This window comes from Lagopus leucura, unplaced genomic scaffold (assembly GCF_019238085.1).
Source record: "Lagopus leucura isolate 7727_CA_CO unplaced genomic scaffold, USGS_WTPT01 Super-Scaffold_100012, whole genome shotgun sequence".
Classification (NCBI taxonomy): domain Eukaryota; kingdom Metazoa; phylum Chordata; class Aves; order Galliformes; family Phasianidae; genus Lagopus; species Lagopus leucura.
In genome coordinates this window covers 19121094-19148834 of record NW_024962267.1, presented here as the reverse complement: position 1 = coordinate 19148834, position 27741 = coordinate 19121094, and the positions used below count along the sequence as shown (strand labels likewise).

At 48.1% G+C, this 27741-nt stretch overlaps 1 protein-coding gene and 1 long non-coding RNA gene across 13 annotated transcripts in view; one reads left to right on the top strand and one right to left on the bottom strand.

Moving 5' to 3' along the window:
* The first annotated feature begins 553 nt into the window (after positions 1–553).
* LOC122181986 lies at positions 554–9503 on the top strand. Its single transcript, XR_006179656.1, has 4 exons — positions 554–776; positions 2682–2822; positions 9242–9324; positions 9413–9503. It is a non-coding gene; the product is annotated as an uncharacterized LOC122181986 (long non-coding RNA).
* A 3401-nt stretch (positions 9504–12904) lies between these two features.
* The window catches only part of COL6A3 (collagen type VI alpha 3 chain), a 53527-nt gene continuing 38690 nt past the window's right edge, over positions 12905–27741 (bottom strand). For 7 of the 12 annotated variants that reach the window (XM_042874317.1, XM_042874310.1, XM_042874312.1 and 4 more), the window contains 18 exons: positions 27599–27649; positions 27313–27348; positions 27145–27207; positions 26949–27011; positions 26776–26808; positions 26638–26674; positions 26512–26523; positions 25855–26348; positions 25130–25229; positions 24115–24813; positions 23048–23150; positions 22675–22955; positions 21349–21609; positions 19518–19592; positions 17163–17342; positions 16997–17050; positions 13662–13832; positions 12905–13505 (listed from right to left, as the gene is read on the bottom strand). In XM_042874317.1, the coding sequence (XP_042730251.1) occupies positions 13465–13505; positions 13662–13832; positions 16997–17050; positions 17163–17342; positions 19518–19592; positions 21349–21609; positions 22675–22955; positions 23048–23150; positions 24115–24813; positions 25130–25229; positions 25855–26348; positions 26512–26523; positions 26638–26674; positions 26776–26808; positions 26949–27011; positions 27145–27207; positions 27313–27348; positions 27599–27649 (2754 nt within the window). In that variant the 3' untranslated portion in view covers positions 12905–13464. The remainder of the gene's footprint in view (positions 13506–13661; positions 13833–16996; positions 17051–17162; positions 17343–19517; positions 19593–21348; positions 21610–22674; positions 22956–23047; positions 23151–24114; positions 24814–25129; positions 25230–25854; positions 26349–26511; positions 26524–26637; positions 26675–26775; positions 26809–26948; positions 27012–27144; positions 27208–27312; positions 27349–27598; positions 27650–27741) is intronic. The other 5 variants (XM_042874318.1, XM_042874319.1, XM_042874307.1 and 2 more) reach the window with 4 other exon arrangements.

Genomic DNA, 27741 nt, shown 5'->3' with positions numbered 1-27741 from the left:
GAACGTGTGGTGCATGCTAGCAGCACTGGGCTCTGGCTTGCCGCCTGTTGTCTCTGCTCTCTGCCTTTTCTTCATGTTTTCCTACAAACAAATGAAAGGTTTGTGAAATTGCCATCCCTTGGGTTTCCACATTCAACCAGTTCGCACCTCTGCTTCATCCAGAGGCTTGGCTCCAGCTGAGCTCTGCTCAGGCCATAGCAAATGCTGGGGAAAGCTCCAAGCTTTGCAAAAAGAAAGGATAAACTGGGCTGGTGAGGGATCACACACGGCCTTATTGTGTCTTAATTCAAACAGGTCCCAAATGGTGATACAGAAAACCCATGTCACCCCACAAGCCCTGCCTTGCTGGATGACTTTCTCTCTACTACGTGGATGGAAGACGGCTTGCCTTGGTCCCCTTACCCTGCTGTGCACTGGATGCCCATATGCATGAGCACATAACAGCAAGCATCAGCTTGTAAGACTGGAAGTTTCTTGTAAAAATGTAAGAATGTAAATGGAAGAACAAGTTTCTTCTTGTACTTTTTTTTTTTTCTTCTCTTCTTAGACCATGTGGGTCCAAGCGGAGGTGCAGAGCCACGTGGAGGGTGGATAATTTGAGTTTTGGACACAGAACATCACGGGTGGTGCCTTGGCCAGCTGTGTGCTGAGGTCAGCCTGGAATTGGACATCTTGTGTTCTGCTCTTTGCCTTCTCCTTTTGTCCTCCCTGAGCACAAGAAGACCAATCCTCTGTCACCCATCCGGCACAAACAGGGAAGCAAATCCAAAAAGCACGTGAGTACCTTGTTATCACATTCATTTGATGAAACAAACTGATAACAGCCCTAAATGAAAGGCGTCTCCAGGGGGAGGCTTACAGCCAGCAAAAGCACACCTAACTTTTTCCCTCCTATTTGTGCCAGTGTTTGATTTGGCAGTCTGTGCTCATTTTCAGAACGTTAAAGAACTGAATTAAATAATTGAATCTTTTCCTTTGCTAACGTTTTTCCCTGGTCTGCTGACAGGCTCATATTGGGAGAGGGAGCAGCCACAGCTTGAAGCAACAGAAATACTCAGCATGCAGTTAGCTGGTCAGGCTGATCACATGTCCCCCCACCTCCCTGAGTCTAGGGGTCCTCCCAAAGCACCTCTATAGGCTGGGCTGTGTGACTTTGGGCAGCCTGCTGTGTGGGAGATGTCCCTGTCCATGGCAGCAGTTGGCACTGGTGAGCTTTGGAATTCCTTTTGCCCTAAAGCATTCTATAGCACTATGATTCTATAAAGAACAATCAGTTTAGGTTGTGGTTTAACCTTTTGCATCCCCTTATGCCCCCAGCACGCCATGTTCCTGCCCAAACATATACACTGTAGGAGCTGGAGGAAACCCGGCTGCTCCCAGGGGCACAGGTCTCTCCACTTCCCAACCACATCCATGTTATTGCCTTCTGTCCACATGCCAGCTCATCACTCAGAGAGCTTTCCTTTCTCCCTGGGAGACAGCAGGTTCAGCCTGAGGGCAGGTTTTTGCTAAGGAAGGATGGATGATCACAGATCTCCATGTGCCTTTGCAAAAAGGGCTCTTCAGCAAAATCACAGCCACCACGTTGTGTGCTTTATGTAGGCTTTCACTAGTTTTTTCCTTCCTTATTTAAGGTTTATCATACAAAATCTTATTTTCTCCTGTCCTGAGGTGTTAGGGGCTGGAGAATTCTGGTTTCCAGCTCTGAACTGGTTCCCTTCATGCAGGGAAGATTTTTCCAGTGCATCCCAGCAGCATGGGGCTACCAGCCAGCTCTGCGCCCTTCGGCCGCCAGGAAACTCAGACTCTCATGCCTGGCTTTTATTTGCTGTGAAATATCACCCGAGTCTTTCTGCTGAAAAATGAAAGGGAAAACAGCCAAATGACCAAGCTTTTGAGGACACGTTTTCAGCCCGGGGCTCAACCTTGTGCTGCTGGGAGGAAAGCAAAAGGCCTCACTGCAGCTCTCCCCATTGCAAAGCTCCCAGGGTCCCCAGGAAATCAGAGGGGAGAAAGCCAAAGCAAAGCCTGGGGCATCTCTCTTCTGTTCTCCACGTGGACAACATGTAGCATCCACATGTGCAGCCCGAGGAGCATGGGATGCATGCCCAGGGCTTTGTTAATATGTGACCAAGGGTTTGATGGCAGTGACAATTTTAGCAAAATTCATTAGCACAGAAATGAAACCCAGTCTATGCTCATGTCTGGCCATGTGTTTCCCTATCTACCAAGGAAAGCAGGACCTCAGGGGGTCTGAAGTGTGCTGTGTTGAAAAGGTACAGAAACATGACTTAGATTTCCCTTAATTAACATTGTACGTCACCCCACGTGTCTGCAGCAATGACTAAAGTCTGACTTGACAGTGCTTGGCTTTCTGTAAGCACAGGCAGGCGGTTTCTGTTGCAAGAAGGTGTTTGGCACTTCTGTGAAACATGAACAACCTCATGGTATGGGAAAGCTTCCTGCAGAGTCTGGTGTACATGAAGTAAGGGAAAAAGCTGATAACTGGATGGAGGAAATTAATAGAAGTTCTGCCTGGGATCAGTTGGTCGCTGTCCTTGAGTTTCTGGAAAATAACACATCTGTGGGCTGAGGGGGCTGTTATATTATGTATATAAATACAAATATGGATAAATTGTTTATTATATAAAGAGTTTAATATATATATATTATATATCCAGCAGCGGGGATGCAGCAAGCACGCAATGAGGAAAAGCAGAAGGAAGAATGACCCCGTGCCAGTGTTACAAGCAGCTTCCTGAAAGCAGCTTGCAGCCAGGAAAACCGCTGGATCAAATCCCTCAGAGGAGGAGAAAGTCCAGGTAACGTGGTTTATTTCGTGTCCTTCCAAAGAATAGATCATGTGAGCTGGAGGCTGCCCTGGAAAAGGTGCATCCCTAGCATGTCAGTAGGGTGCAGGCAGGGAAGGCCCCTCGTGGTTTATGGTGGAGCTGAATCCCTCCGGGGCTTCATCGGAGTCCCATAGGGGAGGTTTCCCATTGTTTGCACACCTGAAAGCTGGTCTGGCAGCTGGTAGCCCTGCAAGGATGCAGTGAGACTTTGTGCAGTTGGCCTCAGAAGGGGTCTTAAAATATTTTCCATTTGAAAACAGAGTTGTTCCTCCTCTTCCCTCCCCACCCATCCCACTCTGATTCAGCAGATCCTTGCTGGCCTGTGCTCAAAACCATCCCACTGTAGCTGGAATCCATTTTGATTGACCGTGGTGGGGTTTAAATGTTGCCTTGTTAGCCTCCAAGGTCTCTGTAAGCCAGTCAACCATTGCCAAAACACCACTGTATAGACAAAAGAAAAATAGAATACAAAGCTTCCAGCTTTGCACAGTCAGTTGCATTGGTGAAAGTTGTGTGAGGCATGCTAGATCCCATCTGAAAAAAAAACATTTTAGCTCTCTTCTACTCCTTGCCAGCAGCCAGGTCCTCTCTGGACAGGAGGATGAGGACCACTGGTGACCATCACCAGATGAATCATAGAATCATGGAATGGCCTGGGTTGAAAAGGACCTCAAAGACCATCTAGTTTCAAGCCCCCTTCTGTGTGCAAGGTAGCCAGCCACTAGACCAGGCTGTCCAGAGCTGCATCCAGCCTGGCCATGAATGCCTCCAGGGATGACCTTTGTCCTTCTGGACCCCAAAGCTCAGACTGTATCTGACTCACACAGCATTGGCTGTGGTTGGAGCTGGAGGGATTTTCCAGCTGTCATGATTCTTCTTGTTGGGCTGCAGGAGGTTTAAGAGGTGTTCAGCCTCAATTTCTCCCAAGCGTGCTTCTTGGCTCTCCTAAGGCAGAGACCTCACCAAACCCAAATCTCCCCCACTGCATCTGAATGGGTCTTGCTGCTATTTTCCACCCAGCTTGGGACCCTCCTCCTGAAACACCACACGAACACGGGCACAGGAGTTTCTCCTCCCTTCCAGGCTGAAAGCAAACCAGAGCATTGCCTTACTCTTTGTTGGAGTTTGTCCTTGATATTGAGGTGGGATAAGCTGTTCTTAAATTCATGTGAGAGCGGAAAGGTGGTGCTTCCCTGAGCCACACCACCTGGTGCTCCTTGTTACGAGGATTAGGTTTGTGTTTTTAATAGGAAATATGTGTTGGAACTGTAAAGTCTGCCTGCAGCCCATTTCCAGCAGCTTTTCAAATTGCTTTACATGTCCCTGGCGGCCGGGCTGCTACCATCCCTGCACTGATTGCAAACAGGCCGATAGCTTGGGCGCCCGTCTCTTTCCCCACTTGCTGGCTCTGCTCTCACATCATGCTTCTCATTCCTCAGCTCTTCCAAAGTGCATCGGCTCCACTCCCTGCCCTGTGTTTCCACACTCCCAGCCCTTCTCGTGGATGTCCTGCCCTGACCTTGCAGGGTTTGGCTGCTCCTGGCCCCAGCAGGATCCGGCAGTGCCGGTGATGAGGTGCCTGGGAAGCGGAGTTTCACCTCCGACATGGGTGATGAGCTGCAATGTTTGGGATTCCCTGCCGGACCCTTTGGCTGTGTTGAGGAATAGAAAGGGTCTCTGGTGAAGAAGAGCAGAGAACTAGCTCTGCATTCCTGTACCAAAGGGGCTGAGTGCTCCGTTTTGAAGAGCATCTCTGCAGCATGTCTCTGGTTCCCACACTAATGAGAAACAGCTTGAAGTGTGCCTAAGCCTTGCATGCTTTTCCCACGTTTACAGAAGATGAGCAGGGCTTGGTTCACCTCAGAACCTTCCAGCAAGCCATCAGGAGGGAGAGCCCCTTACCCACGCTGCCTCATTATAAAAGCAGTTGCAGAAACTGCAGTGCAGGTGGGCTGGCCACCTCCACACAAGGGTTTGATTTTCTTGGTCATCCCATGCTAGCATCACTGATACTACCTGCATGGTTTCCTGGATCTGGGCACGCACCCCACCTCTTCTACATGAGCTGTCTCCCACAAGGACAAATACAGTCCTGTCCCATAGATGTCTTGGCTGTTCCCAGGGGGTGGTTAACAGACCCACTGGTAAGAGACCTTACCAGTGACCTATTCCACATCCAGATGAGGAACACTGTGCTCTCTGTAGGGTTCCATAGGATCATTTGAGTTGGAATGGATCTTTAAAGGCCATCTGGTCCAACGCCCCTGCAATGAACAGGGGCATCTCAGCTCCATCAGGTGCTCGGAGCCCTGTCTAGCCTGGCCTTGAATGTCTTTAACACTGACCACATGGTGAATGTCTCCATTCCCATATTCCCATTCCCATATCCATATCCCAAATTCTGCGTGAGCCCAGCATGGATCACAATAGTGTTAAACCTGTTGGCTCTGTTGGCTAAGTTCTCCTTTATTTCCAATACGCCTGCAGTTTGCTGTGTGTAGTTTCCTCCAATTTCTCCTACAAGTAGTGTGCTATTTATTTTCATCCCTTGCTCTCTGAGTGTGTGCTGCAGTTGTATCCTCCTGCAAACCTCACAATTAGCAAAGAGATGCTTGAAATCCCAAAGGGGGACCCTTGGCTCTGTACCTACACCTACAAACATTAAACACACGCAGGGTTTGAAGCACGTCGTATGATTCAGCAGGGCTTGTCTGAACTGAAGCAACAGTGATTTTTCCCTCAGTTTCTCGGCAAGTTTTCTGGCAGGCTGTTTTGCTACCCTACCTCGTGGTTTCTCCCCCCATCCCCAATCTGTCCTTTCCCTAAGTCACTGTAGCCTCATCCAGAGTTGTTCTCAAGCTTCTCTCTTCCTTCTTTTCCCCCCTTTCCAGCCCTCCTATCCCCCGTGCTGCCTTTCCCTTCTCTTCCCTCCCACTCCAGGCTGGCTGTGCCCCAGCGATGAGCTAAGGCTGCTCGCTGCCGGGTCCCGGATCTGCGGGGGAGGCAGCGCGACGCCGGCTGGGGCTCAGCCTGGGGATGCTGGGGCTGTTGGGGCAGCCACGTGGGGCTGGAACCAGTGGTGGGTGGGTGGGATGGTGCTGGGGGGAGCCTGGGGGACTCCAGACGGCTCTAGTGTGTGGAGTCTGCTTTGTGGGCATGCTCATCTGTAGGCTGTCTGTTGGCTTTGTGAGCAAATGTCCCTTTGCAAACAAATGGCCCTAAGCAAGCACCTTCTCTTCAACAACAAGAAAATAAATAGAAGATCAAGCTCAGCAAGCAAATAATAGTAATAATGAAGAACTATACAGCTCACAGGGGATGGGATACTGAGAAAGCTGTGGTTGTTCAGACTGGGGAAGAGAAGGCACCAAGGAGACCTGAGAGCAGCCTTTCAGTATCTAAAGGGGGGCTACAAGGAGGAAGGGGACAGATGCTTTAGCAGGGTCTCTTGTGACAGGACAAGGGGAAATGGATTCAAACTGAAAGAGTGGAAATTTGTGTTGGATATAAGGAATTTTTTTTATTATAAGAGTCTTGAAGCACCTGGCACAGTGCTTCACCACCCAGAGAGGTGGTGGATGCCCTATCCCTGCAGACATTCAAGGTCAGGTTGTTTGGGGGTCTAAGCACCCTGATCCAGCTGCAGATGTCTCTGTTCATTGCAGAGGAGCTGGACTGGATGACCTTTAGGCTCCATTTAACTCAATTCTATGCTTCCACGTACGCAACAATTGGACAAACTTTGGGATCCAGGCTTACTGCTCTCTTGGCTACCATCAGTCACATCCATGCTGTATCCATCATCCCTTGAGGCCAGCTGCTCAGCAGGCTTGACAACCTCTCTTTTACATTTAAATCCTAAATTTCTCTTTTCTCTGTTGACAGCTCCCCAGATTTGTTGTCATTCCTGGGGGATGTGATCAATGACAAGTCTTGGATTGCTGTGTCTTCCTTGGCATAGGTATCTAAAGGCATTTACGAGTGGCTTTCCAGCACTTGAAAGTATCAGTGGGGCTTTGATTTTCATACTGCCTTCCTATAACATCCCAGTGACAGACAATTTACTGCTTGCTGCAACCATTTCGTCTTGCTAGCACCTCTCTCTTGCAGGAAATGCCAAACTCCAGATCTCTCACAAGGATAGGAAACGTTTCTTCTCAGAAGGAGCAGTGCTACAGTGGCACAGCTGCCCAGGAAGTGTGCTGGGGTCGCCATCCCTGGAGGTGTTCCATAACACTGGGGATGTGGCACTGAGGGACGTGGGCATGGAGGGGAGGGCTGGGGTTGGACTGGGTGATCTTAGAGGACTTTTCCAATCTGAATAATTCTACAATACCTCCAAAAAAGCAACCCCCCTGTGCTGTCCCAAAGTGCTGGGAAAGCTTGGAAGTCTTGGTGCAAATGACTGATGGAGTGCTGTTTGCATTTCGTGCCCTACAGACTGCACTGCTGCAGTTTACCTTGATGCTGTTTGGTACGGTGGTCTTATCTTCCCAGCTCTGTGGGCTGCTAGTGACATTCCCAGGGCTTTCCAGCTGGGAAATAGCGGCCATCTCCGCAGAAAGCCTGATGTCACAAGATTTTTCAGCCTGATTTCCAGAGCAGTGGTCTGGATGCGCTTCAAACTCCTGACTACTTTTTCCAACCAGCCTTGTTGCTTGGGATGTTGGTTTTTTTTTCTATTTTTCTTTTTTTTTTTTTTCTTTTTTTCTGGGCTCTCCCTTTCCCAGCGCTCATACACTCACAGAGCAATTGGTGTCCCTCCATAGGCACGTCTTTTAAAAAATGCAGAGATTTCCTGAGCAGGGTGCAGTGGAAATTCCTGGGATTGCTGGTGCAGACGGACACGTAGTTAGCTGAGTCTGAGAGGGAGCAGCTCAGGAGATGGGTTTCTTGCAGAAACAAATCCTTTCTGCTCATCTTTTCCTGTCCACGTACATGGGAGCAACGCTCTTCCCACCTACACCCCTCTCTGAATGTAGAGTGGTCCTTGGGGTCCACATTGCCCTGACCTCTCCTCGTGGTTTGGGCTTTGCACAGGGATCAGAGGAGCTTAAAACTCATGGCACCCTGCAGTGTTAGCAGCATGACCTTATTTGCCAAGTCTGGCGATGGGACAGGGAGCAGAGATTTCCAACATCAGCCCAACTTGTGGGAGTTAGTGCCACTGCCAGGGGCTGGCTGTCAAAAGCATTTGCAAGAGGGGATGTTCTCAGCCCTGTTTTTACGTGACCACTAGCAGCAGTCCTGCGGTGGAACACAGCTGTAGGACAATGGATGGGGCTGACCAGAACACGGTGCGCTCTTTCGCAATGAGCTTGGCTCTGGGCTACATGAAAAAATGCCTTCTTTTTTTTTTTTCTTTTTGCTTTCTGCTTTTTGCAGAAGGGAGAGGGGTGGAAACCAGGTGCTGTTTTCAATATGCTGCTTCCCAACAGTGCCGAGCAAGGCAGGTCTCAAACTGGGAGCGACAGGTGGAGGAGTCAAACAGCACAGGAGTGCCCAGCCTGGAAAGGAGAAGGCTCTGGTTGACAAAATTATAAGTGATGGGACAGTGATTAAAAGAGGCAGTGTTGGGCAGATTGGAAGCAAGGTACCAAGAGTGGGAGGTAGAGCCATGTCGGGCTCATCATCCTAGGGTAACCTCAGTGCCTATCCCCAAGCTGTGGCCAGCACCATGCCTGGCATCCTTGCTCATCTATGTTATACCACTATGGAGGAAACTGAAACTCCTCAGAGATATGGTGAGGGATTTTTCATGGTAAAACCTTTGGGTTATTTGCTGCTTTTAGGCCCTTATGGACTTGTACATCCTGTTCTACATCTGAAGTCGGGTATAGGTGCGAAGGAGAGGTGCTCCTAGGGGAGCATCTTTGAAGCTGCCCCTTTGCCTTTCCCCCATGTCTTGTTTGCCCCTTCCACCCTGGGAGAGAAATAACCTGAGAAAGAGTTGCTGTAAAAATACCTCTTTCAGAACATCAATCATCATTTACTTAGAAATTGCCCCTGCTATAAAACCTGCCAGATTTCCAAGGAGAAATTTGCAAGTAATAAGCAAGCATTTTTAATGTTCCTTTCCAAATGGCCATTGTTTTAACTTCTGCTTGCTGCACTGTAAGCAATTAAACCCTCAATAAGTATGGGGATGCTCCAAGGGCTGGGAGAAGCTGTGAGCTTGCGGGGCTGCAGTGGGATGCTGAAGAGTGGCAGCAGTCCACTTATTTGAAAATCAGGCTGTTCCATGCCCTCTGCAAAGTTCCAGTCAATTGAACCCAGTGCTAATTGTTTTTCATTAATCTCCAACGCAATCTCCCCATCTGCAGAATTAATCACCTCTGGAAAACTAGACAAATATTTTAGAAATAACAAACTGCTGCCTTCCTCCCCAGGAACTTCTTTGTGGCCTTTCAGATTGGTATGTCCACTCCAGTTCACTGGCTGTGCTCAAACTGGAAGATATCATGCATAGGAGGTATGATATACATTGATTACTTGCATGCTTAAGCTATTCCTATCCTGTTTGAGGAGTAATAATGTATTTGGCTTTTACTTTCCTACAGTGGAGATGCTCATGTCTTGGACCATGCTCTGAACAATCTGATCTAGCTGTAGGTGTCCCTGTTCACTGTTGGGGAGATGAACTAGGTGGCCTTTAAGGGTCCCTTCCACCTCTGTGATTCCACATCCACCCACAGCACAGAGCTGCTTCCAGAGCCTGCTTCTCCTACCTGCCCTTCCTCAGCCCTGCTCTCCAGGAGACTAGAGTGACAGACATGCCTGTGTTCAAATCTTCAGACACTAATCTTCCCGGGTTGCATCTTTGTCATACGGGATTTTAATGGAGTAACAGAGTGAGGTCATCACAGCCGGCTGCACTTTTATTTCAGCGTGGTCGCTATAGCAGCCAACGTCAAAACAAAACATATAGTTCACCAAAGCAAAGTTTCCTGGCTGATGGTGTTCATTTTTCTTTATGAGCTGACTTTGGAAGACAGCGAAGCAGCAGCCAATGGAAACTCAAATGTCTTTCTCTCTCCCCTGTCTGCTCCTCCGTCTCTGCAGCGATCGAGATAAAGGTTAGACATCTGTTTCGGATCTGCTCTGTTTAAGTGAAGGAAAGACTCTCATAAATCACCCTGCAGCTGGAGCACAGTCCCAATTCATTGCCATTTACCCCACGGCACACAGCTCAGCCCTGAGCTCTGCTGCTGGGAGGGCTGAGCCTCCTGCCATTTTGTGAGCACTCCCCACCTTGCTCTGCAGCTGGCTGTCGCCTACACAAGTGAGGGATGATCATAGAGTCATGGAATCTCCAAAGTTGGAAAAGACCTCCAAGATCATCCAGTCCCACCATCCACCTACCACCATTATTTCCCTACTAAGCCCTGTCCCTTAGTGTAATATCTACATGTTTCTCAAACACCTCCAGGGTCGATGTCTCACCACCTCCCTGCAACAGAGGGACAAAAGGAGAAGGATGGACAAACTCCTACCCAACGCCTAGGATGGAAGATAGGACAAACAAGGGCAGCTCGTGCGAGAACACCCGTATTAGGATTGAGGGTGTAAATAAAGTAAAATAGCAAACGCAGAGCTTAGAGGAGTGTTTTGTTTCTTCCTGGAAGCACAAGCAGAGGAGGGGAAGGCCAGCGGCGTTCCGGCAGGGCAGCATCTAGCAGCGCGCCTGCGCTGAGCACGTCGGGATGCAAAGCTGTGCTGAGCTATTTTTATTCCTGCTCCAGTCCCGCAGCCACGCTGGCAGATGTGCTCCCAGCTGCAGATGACTTCCATGTGTAACCCCACACTGGCCAGGGGCCCAGGGCGTAGCGTGCTTCCTTAAAAGGCCCGGGAGAGCAAAGTGATGCCCAATCCCAGGGGTGAGTGGCCATGGGGGCCCCAAGCCGCCCACTGCCCTTGGGAAAGCCCAGGCTGCATGACATGGGGTCAGTGGGAGCAGTGATAGGGAAAGAGGGTTGGGAAGGATGATTCACAGGTCGTTGTAACCCACCTAACCCTCCGTGCTCACAGCTAAAAGGAGAGGCTGTGGAGGAGGCAGCGTGTTGGAGCATGGGATAGGTCCAGTTTGCAAGGCTTATAGCCCCTGAAGGAGAAAAAGGGTGCTTTCAGCATGCCCCTGTGCATGCTGGAATGCAGGGCAGACTGCTCTGCCCTCCAGGCAGCTTCAGCTGAGTGCAGACGTTATGAGAAACAACGATATTAATAAGTGCAATAAAAAGTCAATTCTCTATTCCCTTGTTCTCAAATGGAGCCCTTGCAATGTGCTCATGGAGCGTGCCAAATAAAAAGCACAGCTTCCCAAGCATGGCTGCCAGAGCTCTGCTCATGCCCAGCTGAAGCAGCATCCCCAGCAACAGCGTGGTACTGATGGGAAATGTTATGAGCTAGGCTGCTCTGTGAGCTAAGAATGACATAGGAGCACCTACAAATGGGAATCCTCGTGGGGACAAATCCTGAGGCAGACCTCAGTCCTATGTTCTCTTTGCCATGAATCCTGCACTCCCCAAAACGTCAAGGTGAGCCTCTTGGACTCACAGGTAGCATTGAGCAGGGAACTGAAGGTGTCTTTCCAGCTCTATTTAGCCTTGTAAGTGCCGCCTTCTCATCTCCTCTGCTTGGCCATGGGAAGCATTGCCAAGTTCCCTTGGAACTGAGGCTCACCAAGATGTAGGACCCCAGCCTGGCTCTGTGAGGTACTGTGTGGAGGCAGGAGTTGGACTCAGTGATCCTTATGGATCTCTTCCAACTTGTGAAGCATCTCATTTTATGAGAAGCTTGTAGTACTGATTGCTCCACTGGGCTGTGGTAGCAAAGGGTGACCTGGCAGAGGAAAGAGCAAATTCTGAGCTGGTAATTGCATCACGATGTCCTTTTTTCTGCATTATCCATACAGGGTGTGTCACGCTCATTGCAGGCTCAGTAATTTTAAGTGAAAGCATAGGGCATGAAGCAGCAAGTGCAATGCAAGCTGCAGGGAGCAAGCGGGGAAAGGGCAGGGAAATGGGGCCAAAGCTGACCAGAGAGTACAGGCATGGCACTGTGAGTCAGCAGGAGCTGAAGCCAAGGCAGTCAGCTGGCTCTCTTTCCTCTCTCCATGAAGGATTTTCATGGAATCATAGATTCATAGAATGGTTTGGGTTGGAAGAAACCTTAAAGATCATCTTGTCCCAGTTCCGTATGGTTATTTTCTGGATTAACTTCAAATGACCTAGCTGGCTTTGGAGGATCCACCTTTTCACAGGTGGTTGTTTTGCCTGACTGGTATTCCTGGCTATTCATCTACTTCATGCTTTTGGGGGGGCTTTTTGGATGAATTTTAGCTGCCTTGAATGAGCTCAAAGACAGACAGGAATAAAGGATGGAGTTAAAATTGTCATGGGCACCAACAGCAAAGCACACACTGGAAAATGCCCGTGGTGTCATTAAGTTGTGTAGGATGGAAGGAACCTCCGTGCCTCTCTGGTCCAACACTTTTCCAACCAGGGCCAGCTGAGACTGTGTTGCTCAGAGCAATGTCCTCCAGGGGATTTCATGACTGTCATCCCAATTTCCACCTTTCCCAAGCTTGGTCACCGTCAGCATCTCGGTGATGTCCCCTTGGATGTCCGTACTACAACCATCCCCCCTCTTATGGCCATTGGGATTGCCTTCCAAATAAATAGTTTCCAAACCAAAATCGCTCCCCTGATGCCCATCACAACGTTTACAAACAGAGGGACAAAAGCATGAGTTTCTCAAAACTTCCATTAGACTTTATTTAAAAGTTCTTTGTATAGACTTCCTGACACAGAATCCACAATAAAAATAAAATTCCCCCTCCCACCCACCCACCTCACCCCAAATTGCTTTGCTTTGTGTTTTATAAAACATACAACATGAGAAGAATGCCGAAGACATTCTACACCACAATTTAACAATTCATTAACTGAGGCCTTGGTCCCAGCAGTGCATTTGCATTTGGAAACCTTGCTTCCTTTTCCTTGCTCCTTTGGTTGGCCACATATGTTACAAATACATCCAAGAGATCTAGTTTGAAAATCTAATCCAGCAAAAGGAGAAAAAAAAAAAAAACAAAACAAAAAGGAAGAATGGAAAACTGAACCGCTTGTTCATCAGCTACTCCCTTACACAAAGGCTTTCCGTGTGCAGTTATGCTCAGATATGAAAATGATAAAAGCAAGCATGTAACAGTTGCAGTGAAATTATTATGATGATTTTTATTTTTTTATTTTATTTTTATTTTTTTTTTTGCTAATTTTTACGCTGCCTTCGATAGGCAGGCTGCCGGAATTGGAAAGAAAGGGTAATTTAGAGACGTGTTCAGACACAGTAACAATCTGCAATCAGGTAAATATTTTGTAATGTTAAGCTATACAATATATCCCGGACACACGTAGCACTCAGTCCACAAACAGTTTAGCACCATATTGATAGGTCATGCAGCAAAAACCTTTCTTCGAGGTTTGCTTAGGAAGTTAAAAGCATGAAATAGTACAGTGCAAGGTAGTCTATACCCTTAGCTTCTATTGGGGTAAGGTGGCAAAGGTGGATGCTCCTGGCTGTCTCAGAGGTATGTGTTGGCAGGTTGTTGGCTCTATGTTCCTATCGTCGTCACCATGCCAGGGCTGATGTTACCTGAGGAAGTTTGGTGGAGAAGGGGAAGATACGTGAGGTTACAGCATGGGATGCTGAGGGAGGGCAAGTGGCTCACGTGCTGACCTTGCTACAAAGCCCATACCACCCTCACCCCTTTGCTGGCCCAACACGTTTTGCCTGCTTCTGAGTGCTTACCTGGGCTGCAGGCTTTTTCACATTCTTTCTGCGTGTTGAATCTGTTCTCGTTGCCTCCACAGCCGCCGTACCAGAACCTTGCACAGCTCTTGGTCTTCAGGTCGTAGTGCCACTTCAGCACAAAGTCCCTGCAGGTCCCCTCCTCCTTCTGCAGCAAGCAGATGTCCATGACTGCAGAGAAAAGCAGGAGAAGGGAGAGTCAGCTAGAGGTCTGGGGTCCTGGGCTAAAGACAGGTTCTCTCAAGACACGAGCATGGTAAAGAAATGCCAGTGAACAGGGCTGGCATGCAAGACCAGAAGGGGTGACACCGGCCCAGGCGTTGCCTGGTCTCCTGTGGCTGAACCCAGTCTCTGTGTTTGCAAAGAGAAGATCTTTGGGTGTCTTTGCCCAGCACTGGGCCCAGGAGGATGCCAACGCTGCTCTTCAAGCCATCAGCTGTGTTGCTGGTGTGGCACGATGCTGGAGTAAAGGCAGAGAGAAGGACATGTGCCACATGGCAACAAATGTCTGCAGATCCCTTCCGTTTCTAGGAAATGAGTTGGGAGGTATCAGAACTGGGTCTCAAGGGGAAAACCATTTTTCCATCACTTTCCCAAAAACATATACAGAGTACATACCAGCAATGAGTGGCCAGGAGTCCATCTCCTGAAGTTGTCTTGTGATAACCTCATACCCTTTGTAAGATGCTACAGATGGGGTGCTAGAAATCAAGGTACTGTGCCCTACCAGAAACAGTTCCCACATATCCACGAGGAGAATAGAGAAGAATATAGAAATAAAGGGTGAATTAATGGAAAGGCATAGATGCAAACAAGTTTTTTGGGAGTTTGATGATAGAAAATGCATGCTAAACCCTTTCAAAATGTTCGTGGGAAGAAGGATGCAGAGTATTATCCCTGAAATCCTGACTAGAAAGTAGGTCTGGCAGCAAATCCTAGAAAATAAGAAAGTGCTGGTGGCAGGTTTGCTTGTAAGGAAATTGCAGTTGGTGCTGGCAGCTGCCCAGAGCACAGGAATGCTGCAGCCAGCAGGATGGGGAAAGGGAGAAATCAGTGTCATGGACTCCGTGCCCATCTGACCCCAGGGATGGGCAGGACCCTGCCTAAACTCTCCCTGTCCTCTCCCCTTTCAATTGCATTTTCTCTTTGTGTGCTGCAGGCACAGAGCTAAGCAGGTCACTGCCTGATCTTGCCTGGGTCAAACCGAGCAGAGGTTTGTTGGCTGGTTTGAGGTACGAGCTGGGAATGCATCCTTCTGAGAGAGAAGTGTTGGAAAGGACTCTCTTGTTCACAGTTTACTTTGCTGTGATCTAAAAGTGGCTTGTTGAAGCAGGATTTCTTTCTGAATCTCTGCTTCTCCTAGGAGTTTGAAATCAATATTTGAACTTCCAATTCAGCTTTGTTATCAGGCTCCTCCAGCCAAAAGCTTCCCCATCCCTTTGGCAAGCTCTTTTATTTCCTCTTCTATTTATTCTGCTAAAAGCCCTTCTCCCTTCCGTTCTGCTTTCCAAAACACCAGCAGATGCAAACACCAGAATGACTCTGCTCCAAACCCTGTGCACCCTTTCTTGAATCCAGCCAGCCCACGGGAGGGATCCTGTATTTTCTCTTTCAGCACAAGGACAAAACATCCTTGCTTTTTCACCCCATTGTCCTCTTTGATGGCAGCAGGAGCTTTCAGGATCAGCTAATGGATGGGGAAATTCAACAGCAGTGTTGGAGGCAGATCTGATTTCAGTGCTGGCTTCAGGAAAACTGCCATGCTGTGTTAGCTGAAGATTCCCTTGTAGAGTGACCTTCCATTCACCAGCCCCAGTATGCGTACTGTGTGGGCTGGTGCCACCCTCCAGACTCAGAGCACTATGGGATGTCATCATATCCCATCTTTCAATCATTCCATCCAAACGACAGGATGGCATTTGATCTGAGACCTTCCCCTGCCAAAAACAAACAAACAACCAGCCTTATCCACGTTTTTTGAAGAGCTAAGGAGCTAAAATGTGCCTTAAGTGCCATCTGGACTCCATCATGTTGAAAGATGCCACCATGAGCAGAGTTTTTAATTCATCCCACAGAGAAAATGCATCTGAGCCTTGGGTGCACATTTGATTAAAATAAATAGAGAGACCTATAAATTGCAATCATTAAAGGGTAAACAAGCATTGACTCCAAGGAGAGATGGGTGTGGAGCACACCCAAAGAACCATCAGTTTTGGGAAACTGAGGCATTTCTCAGTGTTGCACCTGGCTCTGGACCTTGCAGTGGGCTGAACCAAGAGCCTGACCCAATGCCCAGCATCTTAAAAGCTCAGTTTCTTTTTCCACAGCATACTGTTTTGCAGAAAACAAAAAGAGAAGGGAGAGAAAGGGATGAATAGAGCGGGGGACCCTCGCAGGGTGGGCAGAGAGACGAGCATCCCTCCAAGGCCCCTCTATTGCTTTTCTTGACTATCTGCCCAGGTCAGAATGGTGCCAAGTTCATGAAATGTCAGTCTAAGCTGAACAACAGTTGCTGGAAACATCATCAAGGCATGTGATGATGATCGGAAGGGGCTAGGCTTTGGGATGGGGTTAGCAGAAACACGTGTTGCTCTGGAGAACTACCCACCAGCAAGGCTTCCCCACTCTGTGAGGCTGAAATCCTGCTCCCGACTCAAGCCATTAGTTTCTGCGTGAGTTCCCAAACTCAGTCTCAGAGCTCACTTTGCTCCTATCTTTCTCCCCTTTCTCTGCAAAGGGCCCCAAAAGATTGTGAGAAGGAGAGACTGCCATGATGGAAAGGCTTTTGGGGGACAGGTTCCCATCCCCCCATACTGCTTTGCCAGTGACTGCAAGTCCCTGCTTTCTTCCCAGGTCTTGAAACCCAGGGGCTGAGAAATACCTGGAGAAAAGGAGCTTGTTACCACTCTCCTGTGGGCTCCTTCCTCAGCTTTCAGACCTGTGTCACACGGGGTAGTTTTCCTTGCAAAGTATTTGCAGTTCTTCGCAGCACAACAAAGGCATGCTGATGAGCGATGGCACTGCTTAGACATGCAGTGATAAGAAAAGATGCTTTGGGACCACGGTGCTGCACACTTCTTACAATATCCGGCGTGTTTTTGTGTTAGCTGTGGCTTGCACTTGGGTCGTGCAACCACAGCTTCTGGGGTGAGACAAGGCATGCAGGTGACTCGCTCATGCAAAGCGGATGGTGGGGCATGGCCACATCAGGGAGCAAATGCAAACCAAGGTCCTTCTCGTACGATGATCTCATAATGGACAAGCATGGACGCATGCCATGAAATGGTGAATGTGAATGATGGATTTATTTTATGATGAAGTTTTTGGTGTGTTACCTGGCGATAGCCTTTTCTCAAGGGGTGGCTGCTGCATGGCTTTCTCAGCTGCTGCTGGAGGAAAAAGTGTGTTGGTTTGGTGTTTAAAGGATGTTTTCTCTCTGACCCAAACGTTATTTGAAATCTCAGTAAAAAGTGAAAGGATTAACCCCCGTGTGGTACTTACATGGTTTCAAGCATTTGCTATTGCACTCAGCTTCGGTCTCAAATCTATTGGCATTACCACCACAGCCACCATACCAACCCTGGCTGCAGATCTTGTGTTTGTAGTCAAAGAACCACACAACCTGATAGTCCTTGCACTGCATGCCCATGTCAAAGTCCAGCAAGCAAGGGTCTGCCAAATCTGCATATCAAAAGGTGCAAAGGTTAAATGATTCTGGAAGGGTTAAAAGCTGAAAAAAGGAAAGAGATTCAGGAAAGGGAAAAATAAAATAAAATAAATAAAACCCAAAGCATTTAAAATCATCAGAAGCCAAGAGGGTTGGATCAGACCATGCGGGTGGGTGGGTCATACTTCTGCTGGGGGTGTTTCCACATCACACCATTTCTGTTCCCCCTTCTCACTAAGCACCAACTCAACCCATCCCAACCCCATGCTGGGGTGGTGTGGGCAGGATTGGGCCTTCACACAGCTACTCAATATCTATTTCCAAAGGTCTTTGTCTTGGCAGTAACTTCAATTTTTAAGTGTGCTTATTTTATCTCTGAAGGCAAGCCATATCTGGTAGTCTTCAGGGCTTATACATAGGTATTTTTCCTGTCCAGAAATGATAACTTAGGCCCAAATCCCAGACTTTTTATTAGAAAGGGCCATCAGTGCTAGCAGCTGCATTACCTATATAAGGATAACACAATCTGGGGCTTCCTCCAAGGTTTGCAGGAAGATTTATGTATGGGTCTTTCCCACTGTGCAGAAAATTAGGGAAGATTCAGTTAAACAACCCATCCCCACTGCTCTGCTCTGTTTCTAATATCCTCAGCCTGCTGAAAAACTTCAGATTAGCAGCAGCATCCTTGAAGGCCTCCAGGAAAGGCTTTCCCCTGAGAGACAGATGCCATAAATCCTAGGGCACCTGCTGCAAATGGGTCGTGAAAAGAGCTGGGACTCAGAGATGTGCATTGATGTGCAGAGCATACAGCACATCCACTATATCTTGTCTCCAAAGGGCTGGCACATGAGGGGTTAAGCAAAGCCAGGGCATGGGTTCGTGTCACCTGGAGGGGACGTGCCAGGAGGGGACCTGGCCAGTGGGAACGCATGGGAGGCACTTTGCAGATGCAGCAGGAGAAGCCATTCAGAGCATCACAGCAGTGATGGGACATGCATCAAGACACAGGTGAGATGTTCCTTGAGACCTCTACCCTAGACCTCCACCTGCTGCTCATTGAGCCTAACACCCTTCTCCCCCTCCTCCTCCTCAAGATGCTGATGAAGGTAATGAGCCACAGTGTGAGCAAGAGGCTTATTAAAAAAAAAAAAAAGTGCTTATATGGAGATGACTTTTAGATGTCAGATGATCCACAGTCGGTGACAGCTTTATGAAGGCCATGGACCCTTCCAGTTCTGTAGAGGAAGAGCTACAGCCCAGCAATTACAGTGTGATTGCATTGCAGGGCTGATGCAGCGAGCTTGATGTCAACAAAAGCACTGAGACAACACTGTAATAGCTGCAGTAATTTAACAGCATTACTAAGAATATGTTAATGTGATTATCAGCAGAGTGGGTGCTTGCTAGTGGTTTACTGTGATAAGCCCTTGATGGTAGAGAAATGGGGAGGGCAGTTGGGAAGCTGTCAATCAGCTAAATTTAATCAAGTGTTTGCCACTATCTTCCCTGTAGTCCCTGGCTACAGGTCAAGTCCTTGTTGGGAGCTGTGCTAAACCAAGGAGCCAAGGCTTGTTCTTTGTGGCAAACCAGGAGAGAAGGAGCAAACAGTTTGATGCTTAGAGCAATGTCTACGTGCACCAGGTATGCTATGGGTTGCAGTGTATCCCTGGGGAGTGGCCAGCTCTTGGGCTTTAGCTCATTTTCTAACTCTATGATGGAAATTAGGCCTGGTTTGAATCTCCTGCAAAGATCTCAGTAGTTCTAGTGAGCTTTGTATCCAGCATGGGTCTGAGGCATCATGCAGAGTATTGGCCTTTATGCTCAAGGCTTTCATCTAGCCTGTGCTCTATTGACTCTGCAAAGCAAAGGACTTGAAGATCCTTTGGTCCTAGCAGGGCTATGCTTGCTCTGAGGAAGTCCATGTTTGGCAGTGGGCAAGGGAAAGACTGGTGCTAATGGTCAGGATCTTCACAGAATGGCTTAGTGGCCCTTGAAGGTCACCCAGTTCTACCCCTCTGCTTAGACAGGGTTGCCACCACTGTATCAGGCTGCCCAGGTCCCATTCAGCCTGGCCTGATCGTTTTCATTGTCCTCATTTGGACCCACACCAACAGCTCTGCAGCTTTCTTTTTCGTGGGGTTCCTTTTCAGAGCTCCCACCCTATCTCTCCCACCAGCACCAATACTCACCATTTTCAGGCATTTCCAGTGGCTCAGTGTTCAGCATCATGTTGGCCAGGGCCACTTTGGGCTGCGCTGGGGTCTCTGGGGAAGACAGAAAGAGCAGTCAGCCAAGGGCAACCATGTTCTGCAGCAACACCCTTGGGGATCCCCACCACCCGTGGCCAGACTGGTGAGCCAAGGCACGGTGTTAAACAAACCCACTGCCAGCAAATTCAGCAGAGGGATCAGGGGACACACAGGTTGCAGGAATCAGGCCTGGATCTGTTTATCCTAGCATGTATGTTTCAGAAATGTTTATTGGATGCAGCTGACACAATGAGTAATCCATCCACAACTGTCTGGCTGTGCCAAGGCGCTTTGCATTGCTCTCCTCAGTTAGCAGCAGTGCTGCACGACTGGGCTTTTCTGTGGTAGTGGTTGTAGAGCTACAGCTCTGAGTAGCCACTCTTCACAGCATGAGATGGCACAGAGGCTCTGGAGGAGCAGTTGTTGTCTCTTGGTTTAACTTTGCTCCTCTAGGCTTAGAGAGGGAATAATAAGACAACATCCAAGGGAACAAAGAGGCTGTGATGGATCTTTTCTTGCTCCCCTGCAGTCTTCAAGGATTGTTTGTGCGCTGCCCAAAGGGCTACAGTGGTGCTCTGCCCACGTTCCCCACATCACAGCCTCGTAGCCCTCTGGGGATTCAGTCATTGAGGACTGGCACAGAGGGGAGAAAATCTCTCTTGTGTTGGAAAGGAGATCATGGCTCATGTTGCATCATGCTCCTTCCCCAGGGCTGGAGGGTTGCAGCCACAAGAACTGATGGCTGGAGGGAAATGTCTTGAGTGGATTTGAGTGAGGCAGACAGTGCTACCTGGTGTTAAGGCAGGTGGTATCACTGCTGCCTGCCCAATTTGTTCCCATTCATGCTTTCTATAGGAAATGAAGCCTCCCTGGGCACTGAGGCTCTCAGTCAACACATGCAAATGTTACTTCTCCAAACTGAGGTGTTTTCTCAACATTTTTGTGGGCGTGTTTATTACCGGTGAAGCTAGGGAGACTTCACACCTGATCCAAACCCATTCAAACCAAAAGAAAGGCTCCTTGCAGGCAGTGGAGGAGGCTCTAAAGGTGCCAGAACAGACAGGGGCAGCAACTGGTGGCACCGGCACAGACTTTGCCACATCATTGAGCCAAGGCACCTCTGTGCCAAGCTACTAAAGGAAAAAGTTGGCTTTCTCTTATACAGCAACTTTTGGCCATACTAAAGGGTTTGGTGAGTTTTACATGTGGTCTTTGCACATGTGGAGCTTGAGCCTCAAAAGACTAAATTCACCATTTCACCCTTTCTAAATGCTTCGTTTGGATATTGTGGTATGTGGAGCAGATAGTGACTGTGAAGATTATTATGAAAGAAACAGCTTTTCTTGCTTATTTTGCAATTAGGCTCGTCTGAATTGCCTCTCTGTCAACCCTGTTTGGCTCTTATTATTAATTACTGTCTGGACATTAGCAGGACCCATTGTGCAAAGCCTTCAGCATGCACAGTGAGACAAACACCCCTCTGGGACTGGCTTTAGTTCTCCCACAATCTGGGTCAGTTTAACACCTCTGAAGTGTCACTTTGCATTTGCCAAAGAATTCCAATGTTTCATAAATGGGGACAGAGGATACCTGGAAAACAGTGACACAACTGAGTGTTGCCAGGGTTGGGATCATTTGTATTGAATTTTTGTTTGTTTTTTTTTTCCCCGTTCCTTATGTGTTTGTTTTCATGCTTTGTGTCTGTCGTCTTAAAATAGGGGGGGGGGGGGGAATAGTAATGAATGTTGGTATTTCACCGAGATGAACTCACTTGTGCTGAATGTCCCCGTGTAGGTTACTTTGGGCTGGGATTTCAGGTAGCCGGTAATGAAGACGAGGTATTTCTGTCCACTTCTGAGGCCCCCAATGACACGTTCGGTGCCGGTGACGTTTTGCTTCAGCACAAGAGAGTGGTCGTGTGCTAAGGTGATGGTGAGATCAAACACGTAGGCGCTGTGTGGCTCAGGGCTGGCCCAGCGCAGCCTGGCGCTGTTCTCGGTGACATCCGTGATCTGGATGTCATTCATCTTTGCTGCAGTTTGGGAATAGGGAGGGAAACTACATGAGGGTCTGGAAAGTCTCAAAGAGAAGTGGGAATCTACTTGTGGCATGTTGATCCCCAGCGTGCTGCAGGGAGGCTTTCTTTTTCATGGCCTGGATGAGGATCTTAAAGCAAAGCTTGCCTCAGACCTAACGTAACCTTAGGCAAGTCACAGAAGCTGTTAGAGAAAGGTTTTCCTGCTATGGAAGAGCATTGCATGAAGCATTAACGTTGCTTGGAAGCAACAGTGGAACAAGAAATACCCAAAAAATCTTGTTTCCTGCAAACAGATGAAAGCACTGACCTTGCAAATGCTGTTATTACATGGAGATGTGTTCATCAACTGGCTTTGCTTTTGACAGATGTTCTTTGTTACTTGCAGAGAGCTGCCTGCACCCCCCTGCAGGAGCACTTGGGAAGGCTTCTTTACATGCTCTGTGCTCATATGGAAGAGCTTTATCATTCCCAACGAGGCCTCCACACTGATTCAGTGATGAATGAACTTCAGCTATTTATATTAGCTGACAGAGATCTCAAGCAACCTTGCTGTATGAATCACCATAAATAGCAAAACATAGCTCGGGGGATAAAAACACCGAAAGCAGAGGAGCCACACTAGAAAGCGTGTGGCTCTGTCACCATATTCCTGGGCTGGGCAGCAGGTGATGGATTGTCCCATTCTTAAATCCTGGAGTCTTTCAGGTTAGAAAAGACCTCTAAGATTCCCAAGTCCAACCGTGAATGCAACCCCACCTTGCCTACTGCCCACTTCCCTCAGTGCCTCATCTCCATGGTTCTGGAATACCTCCAGGGATGGTGACTCCACCACCTCCCTGGACAGCTGTTTCACTGCAGCACCTCTCTTTCTGAGAAGAAACCAGTACAAGTTTCCGTCTTTGCTCTTAATGTCTTTCTGCAAGAGCAAAACCTGGCTTCCTAGTGACATTTCCTGTTAGGACGACCCTCTTGGGAAGGAAAAAAAGCCCTAGCTCACTACAGCACAGAGAAACCCAGACAAGAGGGTGATGTGAGGTATGGGGACAGCCTTTTACATACCACCTTGTCTTCTCCTGCCGCTCGCTGCTGCAGCCGTGGTGCTCGCTGTGGTGCGGCTGGTGGCTTTTGTGTTGGCAGCAGTGCTTCCTTGGCTCTGTACAGTAGCGTTCACCTGGACAGTAGTGCTCTCTGTGGGCCTCTCAGTGGCTCTGGTCTGGGCCGTGGTGCTGGCAGTGGTGGTCCTGGCGTGGGCACTGGTGCTTGCAGCAGGCTTGATGGTGGTGCTTAGCGTGGTGGTGGTGCTTATGGTTTGGGTTACGGTTGCATTGGGGGCTGCATATCTATCAGAGCAATAAAGCAGTTCATATGTCCATTTTTCATATTCATCATTTTCCCAAATACTATAGAAACAGAATTTTGGAGGTCTACTTACGCTGCTTTTTGTCCAGTATGCCCAGGGCTCCTGGGTGTTTGATCACCCTGAAGCCACTTGCACTGTTTCCTTATTTCTGGAGATAGGTAGAAAGCAAAGTCACCTAGAGATGGAGGGAGATCAGCATTAAACACTATTGTTGAAGGTGGTTGTTACCTACCAACACTGCATTATGTGTATTTCTTCTTGATTTAAAAAGCTTTTCTCTTTTCTTGTTAAAAGCTATAGACTATCTTTAGATGTTTAGTGCAGCACCCTGAGCGGAGAGACTTGTTATTCCAACATACAAAAAGCAGTAACTGCAAGATACTAGATGGTTGTATGTTTTAGTCACATGTAAACAGTCCTCTCATAGCAAAGCACTTCTCAGTAAAATACTAGAAGTGTGGTTGGAAGTTTCCAGGTTCCCTATAAGCTGTGGATGGAAAAAATCAAAATGAGAAAAACTAAACATTTATTTGTCTGGGAAGATGTGTACATGTTGGCTTATTATTTTACTGCAAGATGAGCTGCAATTCAGAGCCTCAGCACAACCAGACCCAATGGGACGCATTGCAGATCAGCTAGCGTGCCAGGCATAATTAGGTTAGATCTTCAAGGTGAGCCTGGAGAGGCCAAGCCAAGCTAGATGCACACACAGACTCTACTTGGTGGATCCTAAGGAGGCTGTTGATGCCCCATCCCTGCAGGCATTCAAGGCCAGGCTGGATGTGGCTCTGAGCAGCCTGGTCTGCTGGTTGGTGACCCTGCAGATAGCAGGGGGTTGGAAGGAGATGATCATGTGGTCCTTTTCAACCCAGGCCATTCTATGATCAAAAAGGTGCATGGGGTGGGTTGCCCGAAAGGACCCCAAAACAAAGACAGAGACAACTGGACAGACCTACAGTCAGTAACAAAACACCAAAAGTTATAGAACATATAAAACAAGGTTACTTCTTCAGTGGTACTACTGCCCAGTTAGACGGTCATGACAGAGACCGCCCAGCAGGCAGGCACAATCTGCCAGATTATTCCCACTGAGGTCAGGTGTTGCTCCTTCCACGTTGGCTGCTGGATGTTATACTTACTTCTGATAAAAGATGGCAGCAGTCTGCCAAAGCGTAGCAAGGGTTCTTCATGGAGCTCTCCGGGTTTGGAGACCAATTTGAAGAACACGTCATTCGGCTCACTAGCTAGGCTATAGATATTCTTGACATCCACGTTTCTGCCAATGCCCAAGATAACAAACAAGTATCCTTTGCATTTTGCATCAATTACAGCCTCCCGCAAGTCCTCGAGTTCTTGTTTTTCCATTTTTCCAGTTATCATGAGAACTATGACTTTGAGATCCCGAGGGTTTGGTGCGCTTTCGAAAATATGAGCCACTGTGTGTTCAACTGCACTTCCCATAGCCATTGTGCCGTACAGCTGAGTCATTTGGTTGTGCAAGTAATTAATGATCTTCTGTTTGGATCCATAATCAGTTAATGAAAACTCTGTTTTCACTGGTGGGAAGCTTGAGTTGGTTTCGTGTTCGTAAGGAGCTTGCTGGAGAACTGCCACTCTTGCATGGTGCTGAGATATTTTTGGCTCAGAGCTGATTTCCATGTTGCTTATGAGGTGGGAAATGTACTTCTTCATCTCATTGAACTGCAGAGGTGTGGTGGAGGCTGAGCTGTCCATGATGAAGGCCATGTCAGTGTCTACATCTGTCGGGGCTGCCCTTCTGTCTCTGAATACAGGTCTTTGACTGCCATAACCACAGATGGGATCAGGTTCACACACATCTAGGGCAGAAATACAGCAGATTAATCACCTGCAGGAGCTGAAGATAAGCCTCCCTTATCACTGCTGAAAGTCTCTATCATATGATAGAGATATCAGCTGAAAAACAGAGGCTTCCATTTACAACTTGCAGAACACCCCTAATGAACAGTGAGCCTTAGTCACAATGCAAATGTGCTTAGCCTAAACAGGGATCCCTTGTTTTCAGCAGCAAACGAGCTGGCTCTTAGCTGGGCTTCCCTTCTGTACCACTGACAACCAACTGCTGTGCAACCAGAAGGATCTGGCACAGTCTAGAAGGGAATTTGGATGCTTTACCCAGACAAACATGACAAGTCAAGAGCCTGCGGATGGTGTCGTTCAGCTGGCTGCCGCTGGTTGGAAGGACGATCGCATGTCCAACTGCTGTGTTGTTGATCTGGGTGGAGGCAAAAAACAAAACAAAACAAAAACGTGATGTTAGCATTGCTGCCTTCTGTTATTTTCAACAGAAAGTAGGGAAGGCAACCTTGTGGCCAACTCTATGGGATTCCCTGCACAGCATGCTGGTATTGGTGTGTCCTATCTGGAGGAGCCTAGTATACCTGATATCAGTGGGACTAGTTTAGACATGAAAAGGGTCAACCACAGTGTTTAGCATGCTCAGTTAGGGCTGTTTTTCTTGCTTTAAATGTATATACCTCAGCTCTCCCTCTAGTAAGGATGCTACTATAATTCCGCATTCCCCCCTCCCCCATTGATTTTCTGTCTTTCCTTCTCTCTGCAGAGGTGATCTTCTTCATACCACACCAAGCACATGGGAGCTGTGGTCTGGGAAACAACTCATCACAATATTGCTAGAGTTTTGCTGCATGCATCTCAGATTCCTCTAACAGACATGCTGGATGAGTTTGCATAGCAGTGCTTCTCAGCACTAAGCACTTGAAAGGCCTACAGAAGCCAACCAGCGGCTGGAAGAGCCAAGAGAAACATGCCATCAATCTCCCAATGAACTGAACTGAGGTCAGGAGGAGAAAAGGAAAGAAAGGGTGAATAGCCCCAACCTCCAGAGCTCTTTCGAGAACCGCATCCTGCCTGCTGGTGAGGAACACAGGAGTGACCCCAGCGTCATAGAGCTTCAGCACGGCATCGTTGAGCTGCGGGGAGGCTCTTGTCTCCCCGTTGCTGAAAAAGACAGCCACCTTCCTCATGAGGAACCCACTTCGGGCACGCTTGAAGGTGTTCCTGGCCACAAAGGACATGGCAGTCTCCAGGCTGCGTGGCTTTGTGGTCAGGGTTGCCTGGAAGTTTTGGATCTGCTGGAGGAGGCTCGATTTCTTCCTGGCATCAGCAAAGCGGATCTCCGTGGTGACCTCATTGTTGTAGGTGACCAGGGCCACGCGGGCGCCTCGAGGGCAGTTGCTCTCAGCGATGGTTAAGTTGCTGACCACTCTGAGCACCGTTTGCTTCATCCTGTTGAAGACATCCCTCCCGACACCTGAGGAGGTGTCAATAGCGAAGGCCAGCTCGGTTGGGAAGACAGGGCATTCCTTGGGACCTGCCAAAAACACGGGTTGGGAAAAAAACTGTGCCTCAGGCAGTTGTCAGGGTGCAAGAACCACCTGCTCAGTGTAAGTCAATCATTCGTACCACATGTGTGGGGAAAACAACAGTTCTTGCACGCGACAACATCAGGATGTAAAGGACTGAATGTAACTTACCATAGCAGCAAGCTGTGAAAAAGATGAGGGGGGGGAAAAAAAAGCAGTTCAGTCAGTGCCATTCGTTTGATGTGACTGGCATACAAGGGTAGCAGTGGGGAATTAGCAAAGCACTGAGGTACTCACGGCATTTATCTTTGATGTTCTGCACAAGGGCACATTGCTTTAGGAAACAGGAGGAGAGAGAGTCAGAAAGAGCAAATAAACGTGACAGAGCCAACAAAACAATGTCTCAAAATAAGGCTCAAATGATGCTATACTTACACTGATGGATAGTCCTTTATCACCTTTAAGTCCCTGTTAATGAAAGTAATAAAAATAATTGAGTGCAATATGTAACTTTGATAGGCATATTTTCCAACCCCTGGCACACATAGGGACTGTCATGTTTCTCATGCAGGCAATGAGGAGACTATTGAGGTGCAATGAACACTTACAGATGGACCAGGGTATCCAATCTCTCCCTTCTGACCAGGTATGCCAGGATTTCCAGCGTTTCCCTAGAAAGAGAAGTCCTCTCTGTGAGTGTCTGCTGGAGGAATCCCAGAAGCATGAGTCAACCCTTAGAGGAGACGGGCACGTCTTCCAGGATGTTCTTGCATAGGGGAAAAACTGCATCAAGTGAATACTCACTCTGCGGCCTCTGTTTCCTTTAGGTCCGGGGCCTCCAGCGCCACCACGGTCACCAGGTCCGCCCTGGATGGGGACAAACAGAAATGGTAGCTCACGATCTGCACAGATCTTTATGTCGTGGCTACGCTGATTGGAAAATGAACCCATAGTTCATGGGCTGCATTGTACCTTGGGTCCTGGGTAACCAATGAAGCCACGTTCTCCCTGGAAAAAAAAAAATATGAAGTATTGTTTGAAAATAGGGTTTTAGAAAATGATCCTGTTTCTGTAGATGGATAAGTAACAACAAATTAAAATGATGGAGGAAAAGGTGGGAGAGACTGCAAATTCAGCTTGCAATTCTGCTCCTCATGCAGTTAACAAAAAGAGAAGAGCCAACTCTTTTTGAGGTCTGACTGCTCCTCCTTGTCCTTTCTAACTCATGTTGGTAGGCAGCCATGTTGAGCACACGTACCTTTCTGCCTTTAGGACCTGGGCCACCAATTCCATCTCGTCCATCATCACCCTAAAATTGGAAAACAAATGGCATTAATACTCAGTCATGCTTGAATATCTTAAAGTTCACAGAGCCTGTGGTATCGATAGAGAAAAACACCA